Here is a 19,364-nt window from a genome sequence, read left to right as displayed (position 1 = left end):
CCTCGACCGCCGGACGAACCGCGACCTGGATGAGGGTCCAGGACTGATGTTCCCACTAATGGACACCCCTGCAGGACGAGCGATGTACGTTCCCTGGACCCACCGCGACCTCAAGGGACTAGTGGAAGACCTTCCCCCGATCAAACAGGGGGCGGGCAAGTGGATCAGAAACCTCGAGCGACTGACCACAGCTGACCGGCTCACCATGGGGGACATCCGAGCGGTCCTCATGAGAGGAGAAGGACCCCGGGCAGTGAACGACGTGGAAACCGCAGCCAGAACCACCAGAGAACCGGACGACTCCCCTTTCGACCCCTTCCGCCCCATATGGTGGGAGGCCCTGAGGGGCCTATACCCCCCTCAGAACTCAGCAGCATGCATGACCGGCCTGAAAAGAAAACCCAGTGAATCAGCGGGCGAATACCTCACAAGAGCCACTGAACGATGGAAAGACGGATTCGGAACCCGACCAGGAGCCTCCGCCGCCACCGAGGCCATGTTCCGGATCGCGGTTGAGACGGGTCTCTGCACCAAGACCCGCGAAGGCCTCAAAACAGTGATTGGACTCGGAAGAATGAACGCCATGGACTGGGAGGAGGCCATTACACACCACGTGAACCTGGAGCAAGAACGGGAGGACGAGGACGTCAAAGAAGACCGCGACCTGAGGAAACGACTCTTGCGCATGGACGTCAAGAAAGCAACCCAGGAACACAACCGGGACAAGAAGGAGTCCAACAAAGACCACGCCTCCGAGATCATGCCCCTCGAAGTGGCCACGCCTCCGGCCCCGCTGCCTGCCCCCAACCCCTTGGTACAGCCCAGCGGACCCCCTCCGACCCAGATGCAAGCCCCTCCCGCTCAAGCATGGGGGCCCCAGTCCCCGCCGTACCCGTACCCGTACCCGTACCCATCGTATCCATACCCCACACACCCACCCTCGAACCCAGCAACACAGACGGGACCCGGGATGTATCAGAACCAACAGTCCAAACAAAGAGGCGGATTCAAATGGAGAGGAAGAGGCCGGACCCCAAACACAAACCCCCGGTCCTACCCCTGATTCATTTGTGGGCTCATGGGACACTGGGCGAAGGAGTGCCCCCAAGCGGGACAGCCAGCGATGCAACACGACCAACAGGATCATCAGCAGCAACCCGGCCCGACCCGCGGTAACCCTGGAAATGGACCGACACATGCCTCAAACCCCGGGACCCCGATGTACCCTCTCTGGGAGGACCCGGGATACAACGGCCAATATTGACGGGACCCGAGAGCCTCGAGAGGGACCCAGGTGGTGAACCTGGGAACGGGAGCCCCAATGGTGGACGGACTCGTAAACCAAACACCAATTCGTTTCATGGTCGACACCGGAGCCACAGTATCCACCATCGGGGACCTGAACCATGAAATCCCGCCCCTCTCCACTCGAACCCTGACTACCATGGGGTTCTCGGGAATAGAAAAGACCAACCCCTTCACCACCCCCTTGCCGCTCACCATCCTGGGACAAACCTTCTACCACTCCCTCCTATATGCCCCCAAGTGTCCCACCAACCTCATGGGTAGAGACATCCTGAGCAAAATCAACTGCCTCATCAGCTGTTCCCCCGAAGGGACTACAATGACGACAGAAGCCGACCAACCGCTCCAGATGATGCTGGTGCATGAACCCCCGCCCCGAAGCCCCCCGTCAGACGTATATTGGATCCGGAACATGACTACCCCGGACGGACTCAAGCCCCTAGAAGAAACATACCGAGAGTGGGCCCCCTGGATCCATCAACAGGGGGACTTCTACCCACCGCACGACCCCCTCCACACGACCCTCAATGTCCTTCGAGACCCAGACGAAAGCTACGACGAACAATGGAGACGCACCATGGAGGGAACCGGCCAGAAGTGCCTCTACGAAACAATGTTCATCGGACCTGAGGGGGTGGCGGCCCTCACCCTTCTCACCCCGGATCAAGAATATTGGTACCGCCTCAAACCCGAGTCCCGACCACACGTGACCCTGGCAGTAGCCAAGCACCACACGGCTATGAAGCTGGGGCCCATGGTCTGCCGAGCGACTCAAGTACGAGAGTGGGCCCCCACCGACAACCCACACATTCACCTAGCCCCTGACAAAGGCTTGATCCGGGTCTCCTTCCCCCAAACGGCCTCCTGGGGGGTGGCAGAACGAGTGGAGTGCGACCGACCGCTCGCCCCTGAGGAGGTCGACACCCCCAGCCCCCTGGAAGCCGAAGACCCCGACGTAAAGATCATGCTAGACGGCCTCCCTCAGAATCTCTGGGCCACCGGCGCCTACGACATGGGGTTTACCCCCCAACACAACATCCAAATACCTCTCAAACCCGATCAAACCCCGATTCATCAGCCCCAATACAAGGTCAGACCCGAGGCAGAAGCAGGGATCACTGCCACCATACAGGGACTCAAAGAGGTAGGAGTGCTCCGGCCCTCTCAGTCCCTTTGGAACACCCAGATTCTCCCAGTAAAGAAGGCGGACGGACTCACGTGGAGGATGGCCCATGATCTCCGCCTAATAAACGACGCCACGGAAGGACCCCCCGAGAGGGTGCCAAACCCGCAGGTGGCGCTCCACGTGGTTAACCCCGACCACCTCTGGTTCTCTGCAATAGACCTGGCCAACGCCTTCTTCTGCATCCCCCTGAACAAAGACTCACAAGACATCTTCTCTTTTACCTGGAGGGGAGAAAAACTCACCTACACCCGAATGCCACAGGGGTACCGATCGACCCCCACCATATTCAACGACTGTGTGCGGAAGGACCTCAAGGACACTGTACTTCCCGACGGAGTGGTTATGGTTCAATATGTAGACGACATCCTGCTCGCCGCGCCTACCAGACAAACCTGTGTGGATGCTACCAAGACCCTGCTCGAAACCCTAGGGAAAGCAGGGTACAAGGTCAAGCGGCCCAAACTACAGGCTGTCCGGCCCAGGGTGAAATTCCTGGGGAGGCTGATCGGAGAAGATACCAGAGACATGACCCAGGATACCCGAGAAACCATCCTGAATTACCCAAAACCCGCCACGGTTCGCCAAATGTTGGCCTTCCTGGGCCTGTGCAACTACAGCCGCCAGTACCTCCCGGAATTCACAGAGCGAACGTCCGAACTCCGCCAGATGGTCACCACAGCCGGGGCCCGAAACCTACGGGCCCCGCTGGAGTGGGACTCAGGAAAAGACACCGCCTTCCATCAGCTGAAACAAGCCCTCCACTCAGCCGCCGCCCTCCAAGCCCCCGACTATACGGCCCCCTTCCATCTGGACGTCACACAGAGGAACGGAAATGTAGCGGCCACCCTCTGGCAGGCAAAGCCCGGCACCCGAAGGATCCTCCACTATCACAGCTCGGCCCTACCCACTCCGGGCCTAGGACTCCCTCACTGTGCCAGACATCTCATGGCCATCGCCATCGCCCTACGGAAGACACAGTTCCTCACCATGAACAACCCCACGGTAGTGCACACCACCCACGGAGTCAAGGCTGCAGTGGAGAGCTCACTCTTCACCCTGTCGGCTGCCATTACCCAGATCCGGTTGACCGAGGCCCTGACAGATCCCTCGGTGAGCTACTCAACAAAAGGAGTAAATATGACCGGAGAGTATCCCGCAGACACAGACGGCACCCCCCACAACTGCGCGCCTCGCATCCTGTCGGAACTCCGAGCACAACCAGACCTCCAAGGGACCCTCCCTCGCCCTGCAGCCTCTGACTTTGAGGACGAGCTCCCCTACACACTCCCAACCTACGCCTCCGAAGAGACACTCCCAGCCCCCGCCGACGACTGTGTCCCCGCCGAGCCGGACATCTACCCGTGAGTGCGAGTGGCCTCTCCAGATGCACGGCCCCGGCGTCCTGTTTCCATCACCGTCGGCTGACACCCCACCGCAACACCCCTTCCCTCTTCCCCCCCCCCCCGCCTGTGACGTGCTAGTAACCTCTCCAGGTGGGCTGCCCCATTCCCGTCCCCGCCAACGGCATCACCCCCCTCCCACCTGAAGCACCCACGACGCCCGGACCAGGGATCTGCGTTCCGGTACCAGGGGCTGCGGCCCGCTCCCTTACGGCTTGAGGGCACCCCTGGCTGTATTCGCTTCTGTACGCTTCACTGTTTTTAGCCGCTCCCATATCTATGCCCGCGTCTACGCAACCGACGCCGGGAACGTAAATGTTGTTGTTTATATCGCTGTCCCACTAGATGGAGCTCGGGGATTCACACGGGCGAGATTCCAGGGGCCTTGATTGCCCGTTTATCAGACGAGGTCCTGAGCGCAGTTGAATAAAAGGGTCTAATGCTCAGGTGGCGCGTTGCGACCACCTGCCCATGATGACGCTCAGGACTATTCCATGGTTTCAGTTGTTCCCGTGCCCCGGGCCTACCCTGGATGCCCCATGCGTGTGATTGCTTGTTGTAACACGACCAGTCAACTCCTCCTCACATCCTTAGTGTGTGGTCCTCTGGGGATGGGTTGAGGGGGATTGCCATTCGTTATCTGCCTCATATCTTCGCTATTATTTAGGGACACGTTTCGTGGTTACATTTCTTTCCTGTGATCGTTAGTGTATTTGTGTGATTGTTGCATTTATATTGTTATTGTTTAATAATGTTATGATGGTAGTCCCGCGCTGGAGTCCTATCCCTCGTACCCCTAATGAGTAAAAGTCGTCTTGCGACGACTTGAGGGGGATATGTTGGGGCAAAATAACCTGCTGAGCACATCACATGTACATTATAAATATAGCTAACTCCTACCCTAGCTTAATGAGCACATCACATGGCAGTCACCTTATAATATAGTCAACTTTTAACACATAACACATACATGAGAATATAGTCAGGTCAGGGCCGGAGCCAGGGCCCCATATCTCCTCCCGGCAGATAGTAGACACTCAGACAATGCACCAGTCATCCTCAAGGACGGGAGGACCACAACGGATGAATGCTCTGAAGCTCTCCCCCGTAAGGAGGAACACAAGAAGATATACATGCATACACTAGTGCCTGGGAACCAAGGTCAAGTAAAAACACACAGAACCACACACATCTCAAACGCACACACCTCATCACGAGGAGATACAGCATAAGACTGTATCACTCTGAGACTCTTCACCTTCTTCCGAAGCAGACCTTCCACGGAGGCGAAGCTCCGGACGAACCATCAGCGCTGATTAGGGACTTAGACATATTCGATTTCTCACGCTTATGACTCTGTATAACCGTTGCCACTTTACTTAATAAATCCAAGGTCCTCGTGCCGATAGACTTTATTACCTCTCCGTCTCATTTCATCTGGTCCAGTAACTAGCCAGACCGTTTTTCCCAACACTAGCTGTTAGTTAGTGACTGTTAGCTACTGGCTGTTAGCCACTGGATGTTAGTAGCTAATCTAATCTAATTGTACCCCTACCTGCTCCTTAATGACCTGTCTCTGTACTGTCCAACCCCTACCTGCTCCTTAATGACCTGTCTCTGTACTGTCTATCCCCTACCTGCTCCTTAATGACCTGTCTCTGTGCTTGTCTAACCCCCAAGTGCTCCTTAACGATCTGTCTCTGTACTTTCTAACCCCTACCTGCTCCTTAATGACCTGTCACTTTACTGTCTAACCCCTACCTGCTCCTTAATGACCTGTCTCTGTACTGTCTAACTCCTACCTGCTCCTTAATGACCTGTCTCTGTACTGTCTAACCCCTACCTGCTCCTTAATGACCTGTCTCTGTACTGTCTAACCCCTACCTGCTCCTTAATGACCTGTCTCTGTACTGTCTAACCCCTACCTGTTCCTTAATGACCTGTCTCTGTACTGTCTAACCCCTACCTGCTCCTTAATGACATGGATCTGAAGTCGCTGTAAGTCGCTGTTGATACATGTGTCTTCTAAATTAAAAATGATCAACTGATAACTTAATTAATCAATTATATGCAGCCTCAGCTGCTCCTGAAAGCTGACTTACCAGCTTCTTGGTGGATTGTTGAAGGATGTCTGATCCAACTTTAGTCCCATATAGTTAACTTATGACGGACAGGACCATGTGGTCATTGAGAGGACAGGACAGCTGTCCAGTAGCTGGTGATGAGATGGTGGAAACCCAGCCCCACTGAGAGGGAGAGGAGACATGCACACACGCATGCACACACGCACACGTGCACGCACGCACACACACACACACACACACACACACACACACACACACACACACACACACACACACACACACACACACACACACATATACACACACACACACACAAGTAGATAAGAGGGTTATTTTCAGCATCAGAGGAGCTGAGTGAGCTCCTAAGTTCCCCTTGAACTATCGCCATGACTCACACCCATTACACCAGTTAAACCTGGACAATGAGGGGGGGGGGGAGGGATGGAGGGGCTGGGAGAGGGGTGGGGGAGGGATGGAGGGGGAGGGAAGGCGGGAGAGAGAGAGAGGGCCCTCACTTTCTAGAAGGCTAAAGCTTTATTTGGTTCTCTAAGCAATCAGCTTCAGAAGCGACGCGATCCCCTTCTTCTACTCCTCTCAGTTCACCTTGTCGTCCCACAAACGCCGTCTGGTAAAATAGTCTAGTAAACTAATCGTGTAATGCACTCGTGTCAGCTGCCATCCAGGACCTGCCCAACTTGCTTACTGAAGCTGCTCTTGATGCAACTTTAGGCTCTGGGAAACCCAACCAGACTCTGAACTGCACCCTGCACCCGCCCCCCTTTGGATGCAGCAGCTGCCCGCGTCCTCCTGCCCGTCCACGTGTTGGCTGGGCCGTGGTGGCTGACCACCTGGTCTCTGGAGGGGCTTCCCGACCCAATGCTCAGTGGTCTTCAGCAGGCCATGAGGTGCCTCTTCAGACGAAGAGGACTTTTGTGTTCCAGCGCCATCAGAGTGGACGAGTCTGGTTTCGTCTGTCCAACAACACCTGGATTTTAGAAGTACTGCTATGTCCTCTATCTAGAGAACAACCTGCAAGCCTCACTGCTGAAGTTCTGCACAGGGAACATCTCCCAGCCCTGACCCCCACAGCTCCTGGAGGCTGTGAACCCTAGGGTAGAGCAGTGGTTCCCACTGGGAGACAGGACTGATGTATTATTCATCCTTTACTATATCTTCTACTTTATTACTGATTCATTGGTCCACATAATGGAGGTTCATGCCCCTTTTATGCATGTTTTATCAGCCTTGTGTGCGTATGCATGTGCGTGTGCATACCCATGCCCGTGTGTGTGTGTGTGTGTGTGTGTGTGTCTCTGTGAACATGCCGACACCCTAGCATACATCCTGGTCCTGATGTGTGTCCTGGACCTAAAGTTGGCCAAACTCAAGGCCCACTTTAACTTTAGGTTGGTGGGCCTTGAGTTTGGTTGGGGTGATGGAGTACCTCTACTCCACCTCCAACACCACCAGGCACTGGTGCTGCCAGTCAGCACTCAGCTCCGTCACCATATAAGTCCCCTGGGAGTAGCACCATGGCAGCTCCGCTCCCACTCACTTTGCACCTCCTCGCTCCACCTCCTCGCTCCACCTCTCGCCTCCTGCGCCTCCCGCTGTGCGTCACATCTGTGTCCTGCGTGGATGACCGGTCACACATCTAAGATGATAGAGAGGGGAGGCAGCTAAAGGACTCACTTCTCTCTCTCCTCCTCTCTCATCGCTCTCTCTCCCCCCTCTCCGTCTCCCCCTCTCCGTCTCTCTCTCTCTCTCTCTCCCCCCTCTCTCTCCTTTCTCTCCCCCCCTCTCTCCCCTCTCTCCTCTCTCTCCCCCCTCTCCGTCTCTCTCTCTCTCTCTCTCTCTCTCTCTCTCTCTCTAAGAAACATACACCTATTCCAAAGGGATATCTGAATGGTTCATTGAACAAATCTAACCTAAATCTAATCTAACCCTTTCACTATTTAACAGAAGATTGCTGCTAAAGACCTCTAATGATTGCATATTGAACTCTAAAATTGACATCTAAAATCTAACTTTCACATTGAACCCTCATATTGAACTCTAACTATAGGCTCTATATCAAACTGTATATTTCAATCCAGGATGAAACTGTAATATTTTCCTGAAATTTTGAACTCATACATTGCATTGATTGCACTCATACTGAATGAGCTGTGCAGCACTCAGTCTGTCGGGTTATTGAAGTGGAAACCCTCAGAGTTAACCACCTGACACTGATCAAAAGGCAGAAAGCTCTTGAACCAACGTGCCGTGATTCTCCTATCCGGGCTAAACGTTGGCATCACTGTTGGTTTGCCTTCAAGTGGCCAACGATGAGCTCATTTAACGCCCATTAATGAATGAGCAGTAGGGCCCCTCCCTTAAGGACGCCTACAGGGGGAGGGAACCTGGAACCATGGTGGTGGCATGGGGCTCAGGAGGTAGAGCACCCTCCTGATGACATTATCAGGGTCCATCGCCACAGCGGCCTGCACCGAAATCATTATGACATTACCGGGTTCCATAACAGCAGAGTCCTGATGACATCACAGGGTCCCTTAACGACCAGAGTCCTGATGACATCACAGGGTCCCTTAACGACCAGAGTCCTGATGACATCACAGGGTCCCTTAACGACCAGAGTCCTGATGACATCACAGGGTTCCATAACGACCAGAGTCCTGATGACATCACAGGGTCCCTTAACGACCAGAGTCCTGATGACATCACAGGGTCCCTTAACGACCAGAGTCCTGATGACATCACAGGGTCCCTTAACGACCAGAGTCCTGATGACATCCATAGGGTTCCGGAACAACCTAGTGGTCCCCCAGACCTGTTCAGCACTGCAGTCCGTCCCCCGTCCCCCACCACGGCTCTGGTTCCTCACTCCTGGTTCCTACTGACTCCATGGCTCCCCCATGCCCCCGAGGCCCCCCCTGCTCCCCTCTCCTGCGCCTCCTCCTGCTCCTGCTGGGAGGGGGAGGGGCCAGGAGCTACGAGGCTCCGGCGGACCGGGAGGACGTGTTCTCCAGGAGGGCGTGTCCCGCCTTCCTGGCCTTCAGCAACGCCGCCTTCCTGTCCGGCTCCACCGTGGAGCTGGCCTGCCGCTGCAAACCCCATCAGGTGTGGGTGAAACACCTGCAACTACACCCGCTGACACGGTCTCAACACCACCCTACATACACCCGCACAGGGGCGTAGGAATGAGTTTAACATTGGGGGGGACACATATCGGAAACCTGACAGATCCGGTGTAATTTTTAAGGTGGGACAAATGCGCCCGTCTCCGATATTGGAGGGGACACGTCCCCTCCGTCCCCCCCGGTTCCTACGCCCTTGCACCCGCACTACACCCACCTCTAGCTAACAACTGCACTACACCCACCTCTAGCTAACACCACCCTACACCCACCTCTAGCTAACACCACCCTACACCCACCTCTAGCTAACACCAACCTACACCCACCTCTAGCTAACAACTGCACTACACCCACCTCTAGCTAACACCACCCTACACCCACCTCTAGCTAACACCACCCTACATACACCACCTCTAGCTGACACCACCTCTAGCCGACACCACCCTACATACACCCTCCCTCCACCTGCCCTGCACTAAGGTCCCGGGTGTGTCCAGGTGCGGGAGGTGGTGTGGTTCTACAGGGACCACCGGGCCGGTCCCCAGGCCACCAGGGCCCTGACGGATCTCCATGGTAACCGTCTCCTGGACCCCGACGACGTGCCCCCCCGCGGGGCGGACCTCCAGCTGCGCACCTCCATCCGCCTCTTCAGCCTGCTGCTCCACCGGGCAGAGCCGCGCGACTCCGGCCTCTACCTCTGTGGCTCCGCCCACCAGGACTTCTTCTATGGTTACGACCTGGACATCCAGGAGGCCGGCGCGCTCACCCTGTCGCCAAGGTAACCAGCGAGCTCCAGCCCTCCTATTGGCCGTGGCGAACAGCCCCTCTTTACCAACGCTGGCATCGAATCGATGTCCGTTCACTCATTCTGTAAGCTAGTGTAAAGTGGCTATAGTTAGTGTAATGTTACTATAGTGAGTGTAATGTTGCTATAGTAAGGTTAGCATTACAATAGTTAGTGTAACATTACTATAGTTTATGTAATGTCACAATAGTTAGTGTAATGTTGCTATAGTTAGTGTAATGTTGCTATAGTAAGGTTAACATTACAATAGTTAGTGTCATGTCACTATAGTTAGTGTAATGTTACTATAGTTAGTATAATGTGACTATAGTTAGTGTAACATGACTATAGATAGTATAATATCACTATAGTTAGTCTAATGTCACTATAGTTAGTGTAACATGACTATAGTTAGTATAATATCACTATAGTTAGTCTAATGTCACTATATAGTGTAACATGACTATAGTTAGTGTTGTCACTATAGTTAGTGTAACATTTCCATGGGCGCGGCTATGTGTGTGTGGAGTTTGTGTGGTGGATGGCTGACGCAGCCTCACCTGGTCTGAGTCATTCTGGTTGGACTCTGGGGCTGGGTGAGGAGGCACCTGTGGTGCGTTCAGTAATCAGTATGCAGGCGGTAAAGCGGCCGTCTCCCCACACCGCTGGTGAGCTCTGCTGAGCAGGCAGTAAGGAGGTCATTAGGACTGGAACACCGAGGCTAGGCAGAAAAGGGCAATAAGAAATTAATTATGTGGATATCAATAAACTTTAGCTCTTAGCTCTGCTATTAAAATAAGCGCTATGAGCTGAATGAGATTGGCTGGTCATCTGTTATGTCAGGTTAACAACTTTTTAAATCAGAAAAGGTTGATTTAACCACAGATTCCAGATCAGTACTGGACATGTAGCCTGGCTATTGCCAGACCAAGCTCCATCGTAGATTGCACGTTGGTCTGGGGAGGCTGCTGTCATTTTCCGCAGTACTCAGCCTCAGTAAGAGGCGGGATAGACGGGCGTGGTTCAAATGACGGTACGCAGTTGGATAATCCTTCAACCAATCAGACCAATGATCCGGATGACGTACTATGCAGAGTGACGGGGAAACTAGCCAATAGCGCGCCAGAGGGAAGAGCCAACTTGGTGATTGGCACCAGTAAAAGCAGATCGGAAACAGGAAGAAAAGCATTGCTCTTCTCTTCTCCAGCCCTCTGCTGCAGGGTGAATCCAAATCACCGGCAGACGGGCTGGGGGTACCGAACTAGTCTACTGAACATGGGTGTGTGTGTCCTGCGTTGTAGCGCTGGGTCCCTGTCAGGGCTGGGTATTGTAGTCCGGCTGAAGCTCTGTTTGCCCTGGTTTGTAGTCCCAGCGCCGCCCCGCGGAGGAGAGAGAGTGTCCCTCCAGTGGACCTGGGTGCAGCTCGCCCTCAGTTCCAGGTCTTCACCAGGTACGGGCCCTGGGGCCGCTGCGACCGCTGCGGGCCCCCTGGGGAGCAGGTGAGGGCGGGGCTCTGCTTCCTGCGCTCCCCCTACCTGCACGTCCGCTACCGCACGGCCAATCAGAGCCTGGCGTCCTGCGGCTCGGGGGCGGTTCCTCGATCTTTCGGCCTGTCAGAGAGCGGCAAGAGGCCGGTGGCTCGGCTGGAGGTCAGACCGTGTCATGTGACCTGCCCGACTCAGGCCCCGCCCGCCTCCAGCAACCCATCCATGATGGGCCTCCTGGGCTTCAGGTGAGATGGAATGCGTGACTGACTGACTGACTGACTGGATGTGACTGACTTACTGGCTGACTGACTGAAAGTGACTGACAGGCTGACTTACAGTGACTGGCTTCCAGTAATATTATCTTCTCCCGGTGTAGTTCCTCCTCCCGGTCAGCAGGGGTGCCAGTGTTCTACCTGAACCGTCCAGCCAATCAGGTCGTGACCCTGGGCTGCCCGGGGTCACGACCCCAGCACGCGGTGGCCTGGGACCGGGGCTCGGAGCCCATCTACCGCTCTAAACACCTCAAAGCGCCCAACCTGAATTCCACATCTCCCAGGATGCACCTGGACGTGGCAGGTCACCTGGTCTTCAGACCCGCCCACCTGGAGGACTCTGGTAACCAATCAGCTGCCAATCAGGGTCCGTTCTGCTCTCTGATTGGTTGGACGCTGTGTTTCCTCAGGGACATCAGTAGACTGTACCAGTAAAGTGCTACTCCCAGTGCTCCCAGTACAGTGGGCGCACTGAGCTCAGGGTAGTATGACGGCAGGAGATGTGTGTTCTGCTGAAAGTCAGAAGTAGAAGTGATGAGGACAGAGAGCAGACATCTGACCTCGTTGGGCTGCCCGGTTGTGTTGTGATAACTCAGGACTGATATAGTTCATCAATCTACGACATAGCTCTGCTCAGCTCCATATTTGGTCTGAGAGTGAAGGAAGAAGGAAGGGGGGTCTCACAGAAGGTCTGAGAGGCTTCACATCGTCACGCCCCTGTGTTGTGGAGGGTGGGGGGGGGTGCTTCGTTTTGATCGAAAAGCGGCCATTTTGTCTGTTCATACGCAGTTCTCCAGGTGGGTAGTTTGAGTCTGACTGTGTTCTGGCTCTGCCTTCTCTAAGGGGTCTACTACTGCTGGCTGCAGGGGCGCAAGGCAGCCCAGATACGACTGCTGGTCTACGCCCACTTTGGGCGGGGCCACATGATGTCAGACCCCAGCGTCCAATCAGCTCTCAGGGCGGTGCTGATGTCATACGCTGCCATGACGACCGTCTTCATTATTCTCCTGCTGGCGAGAGCGGGAATCAGGACGTTCAGGAACACTGGACCCTAGATACACACACTCACATGAAGACACACACTCTCTAAAGCAAAGGACAGAATATAAAAAAAAGCTGCTTATGTAAGAGAATGGCTCATTTATGTTTTGTGTGTGTGTGTGTGTGTGTGTGTGTGATGGGGTCTAGAAAGATGTTTGTCTATGATGGGGTCTAGAGAGGTGTGTGTGTGTGTGTGTGTGTGTGTGTGTGTGATAAGTTTATACAGGGTTGAGATGCTGATGGGGGGAGAGATAATGACAGTAGAGAAAGTCTGGGAGAGAACGAGTAGAAAGAAAGAAAACTGAGAGGTCTCCACCAGATGATGACGAGAGAGAGGGAGGTAAATGGCTAGAGAGAGAGAGTGATAGAGAGAGATAGATGGCTAGAGAGAGAGTGATAGAGAGAGGTAGATGGCTAGAGAGAGAGAGAGAGAGAGTGGTAGATAGAGGTAGATGGCTAGAGAGAGAGTTATACAGAGAGGGCTCTTCACCAGATGAGGGCATCTAAGAGGCTCTCCACATGAGAACCAGCTGGGGTCTGAGATTATCCATCCATCTTTTTTTTCTCTCTTCTGTCTCTCCTCCCTCTGTTGCTCCTCTCTCTCTATCTCTCTCTGTCTCTCTCTGTCTCTCTCTCTCTCTCTCTCTCTCTCTCTCTCTCTCTCTCTCTCTCTATCATGCCCTCGTCTCTCGCTCTTTCTCTCTGGTGAAGAGGTTTGGTGTCTCTGTGTGTTTGACTCCCAGCTGAAAGGTTCTGGGTTCGATCCCCAATGTCCTCAGTCTACCTGCAGGCCTCCCAGAGCCAGGCGACCTCTGACCCCTAGTTGCTCCTTGAGCCCTGGCTGAAGGGGGTCTACCTGGTCCATGTCCAGTTGCTGAGCCAACCCAGCCTGGGTAGGGTACCTGACCCTGATCCCTCCGGTGATACCGTAGCGGGAGTAAGGGTAAAGAGAGGCTTCTTCAGTGGGATGCTGAGGAATCCTAATCAAAGACCGGGATGCATGTACCCAGGAGGGCATGACCCCATCTGGGCCCCACTAAGGACTGCAGTACCCCACCACCCCTCCTGGGATGTGGGCTCAGTAGCAGGCGCGTCCTGGTCTGGGTCTGGGTCTGGGGGAGCCAGGAGGCCACCTGGGGTAGTGGGGTGGACCTCATACAACCCTTTGTTTCATATGATCAGGTATCAAAAACCTGGGCTTCTGCCATAGGCCTGATACCAGAGCCCAGATCCTGACCTGGAAAGGACCTCTTCAAATCCAATAAATGAACTCATCACAGCGTTCTACGAAGCTATTCCCCACAGAGCCCACTTGATGGTGGAGCTGTGTTATTGGGTGTGTGTGTGTGTGTGCGTGTGTGTGCGTGTGCGTGTGATTGTTTGTGTGTGTGTGCAGAACATTTTATTGTTGAAAGCTGCTCTTGAATCAATGCTTGTTTATGTTTTCAGCGTATTGACTTGGTTCGTATCATGAAGAATAGGTAAGTGTTGGCAGGGATATTGCTGACCAGAGGCCAGCAAGCCAGGTGTTATGGGGTCGGAGGTCGGTTCTAATGGAGGAGGAGGCCTTTGGTGAGTCACGGCTGCACTAGCTCTCCGTATCGCCTCTTAAAGAGGACGGGAAATTACTTTGACCGACTACACAACAGCAGAGTAGAAGATGGAATAGTAAACGATTCCTGCTGGAGTCAAGAGGGTGAAGTCTGTATTGGCTGATATTAAGAAACAGGTGAACTGAAGAGAACGGAATTGAACTAAACAGAATTGAACTGAAGGGGAATTCAACTGAACTGTCATTGATTTGTTTTGCTTTTTCTTTATTTGGTTCGATCACTCAAAATGGAGTTAAAATAAATGTCACCTTTTGTAAAACTCTCAGCAATGTCCACAACGAAACCTTTACCGGGTTATAGAATATACCCACAAATGAGTAGTACAACCTTGTGATATATTTTAGTCAGAATTAGATTTCTTTATTTGTGTATTAATTTCATATGCAGAGAAAATATACAATATATTCAAGATTCAAGCTTCATCAAGATGCTAAAAAATGACAAGAGGTGGTTCAGGACTGAGTCAGGTGGTATGTCACATGACCTCCTGACACCGGGCTGCGCTCCAAAGCTTCCCCTTATCTACTTCCCCTCCTCCCGCGTCATCTACGCCTCTGATAGGTCACTCTCTGCAGGGGGTGTGGTCTGAGCCACCCAGGTGGATGCTGGGATATGGAGTCTACAGTTCTGTCGTCCCCGGTAGAGGGGTTCCCGCTCATGGCCTAGTGCTCACTAGAACCTAGCGCTCAACGTTGTAGTGTCGATCCATCAGGGGCGAGGGGCCTAGAGGAGCCAACCAGGGCTGGAGTTTCATTCGGAACGCAGCCCGTGCCAATAGATATAGCGGTAGATACATCAGCCCATATGAATCAAATCAAACGTTGGTTATAAGAGAAAGGATGGTTCAGCGAAAGCAGTTTAGTAATCGACTAATTCACCTTCTGCTCTTTATATCACAGAACTAGAGAACATCACATTAGAATGGGCGGAGCGACCACCTGAAGCAGCATTTACTACATCAAGACCTCCACGTTAAGGACAGGAAGTAGGCGTGGACGAGGTGCCTCACGCCCCACAGACGGGGGGCGCACCCTTCAAACCTGTCCCTACAAAACAAGCGACACAGGAGGAACACCCCTAAGTGGTCCCAGCTGTTCTGCGTTCAGCTCGGTGGAATACCACCACCTTCAGATGTTCATTAGAAGAAGAGGAATAACAAATACATTGACAACATCCGTTAATTTTTTTTTTGCTAGATTTGGCTTTTCGATAAGTTCTGACATTCAAGTGGTCTGTAGAATGTAAACATCTCCCTGCCGGTAGCTCCCCTCACCAAGCGGCTCTTGGAGCTAACGCACTAGCGCTCCCAAGATGGCCGCTGGGTGGGGCAAAGCTGAGGGCGGGAAAACACACACGGCGGAGGGAAATGAACTTTATACACCAACGGTCAAACCAGGAGAACTCGATACGTATTTATACTGACACAGAACTGTAATATTTAAAGAGAAGGTATGTACAGCATGATCGGGCGTACAGTCGTATTTCAGCTCACTTGGCACGTCCATATGATGGAGACTTGACCCTTTGTCCAGACCACACGTTCTCTATATAGATTGTACTACAAAAACACCAAACCGTAATACAAAATAACAAGTTCAGCCTGGACTTAATTTTCTTTTACATGTTAAACAGAGCAAGCAGAGATACAGAGAGCCTCACACGTTGTGAAAGATTTCCTCTTTTAAGACGCACGTCTTCACAGACTCCGCTAGCAAAGGTTTAGCTAGCGTTTAGCAGGTACCAACGTTGTCATGGTAACACGGTCCTCGCCGTGTGCAAATGCGTCTCAAATCATATTTTACCGGACCCATACTTTTGTGTCTGGCAGGTTGTGTGTTTATGGTTTAGCACTGACCTGGTGGGGTGCTGCACCCGGACTACCGTAGTTAGTCTCATCTGCAGGGTCTAACAGGACTACAGCAGTTAGTCTACACCCTCTACCATGAATACCGTAGTTAGTCTCACTTTTAGGGTCTATTAGGACTACAGTAGACTAATCTTCAGTGTTTTCTCCATTGATAACTCGGGATTGTAATGAGAAGCAGATACAATTTGTAAGCTAAGGCTTTGCATCAAAAAACAAATATAATATAAAATCATGATTAGAATATGGTATATTTCCACAGCGTATACCACACCTTGACATCTAATCCTCTCGTTTTTGACACATAGATACACCTTTTAGAAGCCTGCAATATATAAATATTTTTGTGGTAAAACTCTTCAGCACATTCAAGTCTCTCTAAGTATTTTACAAAATTGATTTCATGGATGTTTCATTGGTTGCTGTCCGCCCAAGTGTGGCAGAGTGGTTTTCTACCAATGAGCTACGAGTATTCAGTCAGAGGCCTTATAAAGTCAGCCTGGTCGGGTATAAAAAGCTAAGCACCGGGCCGCGGTCAGACTGCAGAGAGAGGCTTTAAGGCATGGAGTTCAACCAGATAGTTCCTCTCACAGACAAACACACACACACGACATCTGAGAACCAATGGGACGCCACAGACATCTGATCACCAATCAAAAGCAGCACTAGTATGGACTGCAACCAAAAGTCAAATAAGAAGTATCAAACTAGTACAGTTCATATGTGGGGGGTTTAAATCAACAGTGGGAGGTGTAAAGACTTGATCCAGAGTTATTCACTTTTAAATTGTTCAAATCAAATCAAAGACTGTTAGGCTTAGAATAAAATCAAGAATCAAATGGAAAAAAACACAAAACACAAAAGAATCCCAACATAAAGTACGCATAAAGTACACATAATGTACATACAGTTACAGGGGTCAAAGTACCCTACCCAGAAGCTAGGCCACTCCGCTGACCCAATCAGCCCTGTCCAGGTCGCCGTGGTGCCTTTGAGCAAAGCGCAGTGACAACCCAAGAGAAACTTCTGAGTTCTAACCCCCGGATTCTTCATCCTTCTTGACTATTCTTGTCGTTCGCTCCTCGTTCGGTGGCGTCTCCGTGACGAATCCTCTCAGGACCGGCTGTTCAGGACGCGGGGCCTCGACGTTCATCTGTGAACAAAGCCGTGTTCCGTAACAGAGTGGGAGCTTTTAAAAGACATGAAAAAGACGGAAACCTGAAAACAAACAAAGACGCCTCAATTCGTTTTTCTCTATTATCCTCTTAAGTGCTGTTTGCACAGGCTCGCCCGGGTAATTGTTCAACACCAATTTCCTGCAAAAACGATTAAAGCTTTGTCTGTTATGCATTGAAAAACATCCCTGCCGGCCAGAAATCCACTCTGCCGCGGCCGACACGAAACAGAGGACAGGATTCAGCCACGAAACGCCATCCTAAAACAACGGCCCCGTGTTCCGGGCCCCGGGGTCAAGGGGCCCGGGGTCCAGGGGTCGGGTCACCTCCTCTGGATCAAGGTCAGGACCAGGACCAGAGAGCCTCCTGGTCCCAAGGAGGGGGGTCTAAACCCGGGGACCCCTCCCTCTCGCCCCTGTGAAGTCAGGGTCTAAACTGAAAACTCGGTCCCCCACTAATGTCCAGAACCCCCACTCCAGAACCCCCTGGAGTGGGGGGGGGGGGCTGATTCACCTGCAGCCCTGATCTCCATCTCTCTGTGTTGCCCACCTCTGCTAACCTCACAATCCTCACTATCTGAACCATGCAGCGCTCAGCCTGCTGCTTAGCAAGACTGACTCCCCACGGTTTGTTTATAGTCACACACACACACACAAACTCAAACACACACACACACACACACACATACACACAGACACACACACACACAAACACACAGACACACACACACACACGTATCCCCCTGAGGCGGCTCTCAAAGCAGTCCTTCCCTCGTCCTCCTCTGGATCCTATTTTCATCATTCTGGCTCTGAGGGTTTAATGCAGACAACAGTTTGTGAAATGAATGGTTCTGTGTCTGGATTAGTCCTTCAGCCCCTACCATAGCAGAGCAGCGTCCATGTGGAAATATCCAGAGGTTGTCCTCAAAAAAGTCTCTCTGCCATCCATCGAAGGGCTCTTCCTGCAAGCTGCTGCTGCAGTCTGCTGTTCCCAGACGCTCCCATTAAGCTGGTGGGCTCCACTGGCGTGTAATGCTGAAGGTTTTTCCCGCTGAAGCTGGCCGCCGGCCGCTGGGCGCTGATTCATTCGGTTTAGAGGGAAGCAGATAAGGCTGCATGGGCTGTGATGAATGGGGGCAGCGGAGGGGTTCTGTGGATGAGTCGAGAATCTAAAATTTACCCTCAACTTTTGCTGCATCCAAACCATCTATTACTGTCACAGCAATGTGCCCCTCAGCCTCTCTCCGCCTCTCTCTCTGCCTCCTCCTCCTCTCGTCTAGTTCTTGTTTCCCTCCTTCTGGTTCTCCTTCTCCCTTTCTAAAGAATCCATTTATTTCTCTTCTTTTTCCAGTCTCTCTTCTTCTCTTCCTCCTTTCTCTCCTCCACTCTCTCCTCCTATTCCGCTGTTTCTTCCTGGAGTTGGAGTTAATACTATTCAGTGAACCTCCTGTTAGTCCAGTTTACATTCGGCCATGTCTAGGCAGACCAGTGACTCAAACCAGTTCCTGTCATATGTCCCACCAGCTTTTGGCAGTGTTCCCCCAGTACCAGGCCAGTGACCTCGTCTAACGCTGGTTCAGTCTGCTGTGGGCGGCCTCATGGGATTCAGCCAGGAGACAAACGGAAAACGGGTCCTCTCCCTCCTTAAGGACGCTGAAGAGGTCCACAGTCTGCAGGAGGGGGGGTGGGCTCAAGACCTCCAGAGTCTCGGGGCTGACCGACAGATCCTCCCAGAGGCCAAGTCTGATTGGTCTCCATCTCCGTCCTGGTGAGGTGTGGTCCAATCCCCAGCCAAGATGCAAGGGTTCCGTCGTGTCGTTCTTCCCCCTGCCCCCCCCCCCCCACCGGGTCCTCCTAGATCCTCTTCCCCTCCAGCCCGTCCCCGCCCCCCCCTCCCGGCCCGCCCTCCAGCTCCTCCTCCGCCTCCCCCCCGCCCCAGGCCAGCCTGCGGGTCCTGGGGCGGGGGGGGCCCACACCGCTAGAGGGCCGTGATCTGGGTCAGCTCCGTGTTGGAGTT

General features: G+C 52.9%; 1 protein-coding gene across 1 annotated transcript; it reads left to right on the top strand.

Moving 5' to 3' along the window:
* Positions 1-8,879: 8,879 nt before the first annotated feature.
* Positions 8,880-12,710, top strand: LOC307079502 (Ig-like V-type domain-containing protein FAM187A; the record flags this gene model as incomplete). The annotated part of the gene is made up of 5 exons (XM_079741875.1): positions 8,880-9,095; positions 9,610-9,890; positions 11,263-11,628; positions 11,760-11,998; positions 12,499-12,710. The coding sequence occupies 5 exons, from the start codon at positions 8,880-8,882 to the stop codon at positions 12,708-12,710; spliced, it is 1,314 nt and encodes a 437-aa protein (XP_079598001.1).
* Between the last annotated feature and the right edge of the window lie 6,654 nt (positions 12,711-19,364).

The sequence above is a fragment of the Pollachius pollachius genome, assembly GCF_949987615.1.
Source record: "Pollachius pollachius genome assembly, chromosome: 8".
NCBI classification, from domain to species: Eukaryota; Metazoa; Chordata; class Actinopteri; order Gadiformes; family Gadidae; genus Pollachius; species Pollachius pollachius.
The sequence above is the reverse complement of the archived record's forward strand: the minus strand, read 5'-3'. Positions and strand labels throughout refer to the sequence as shown.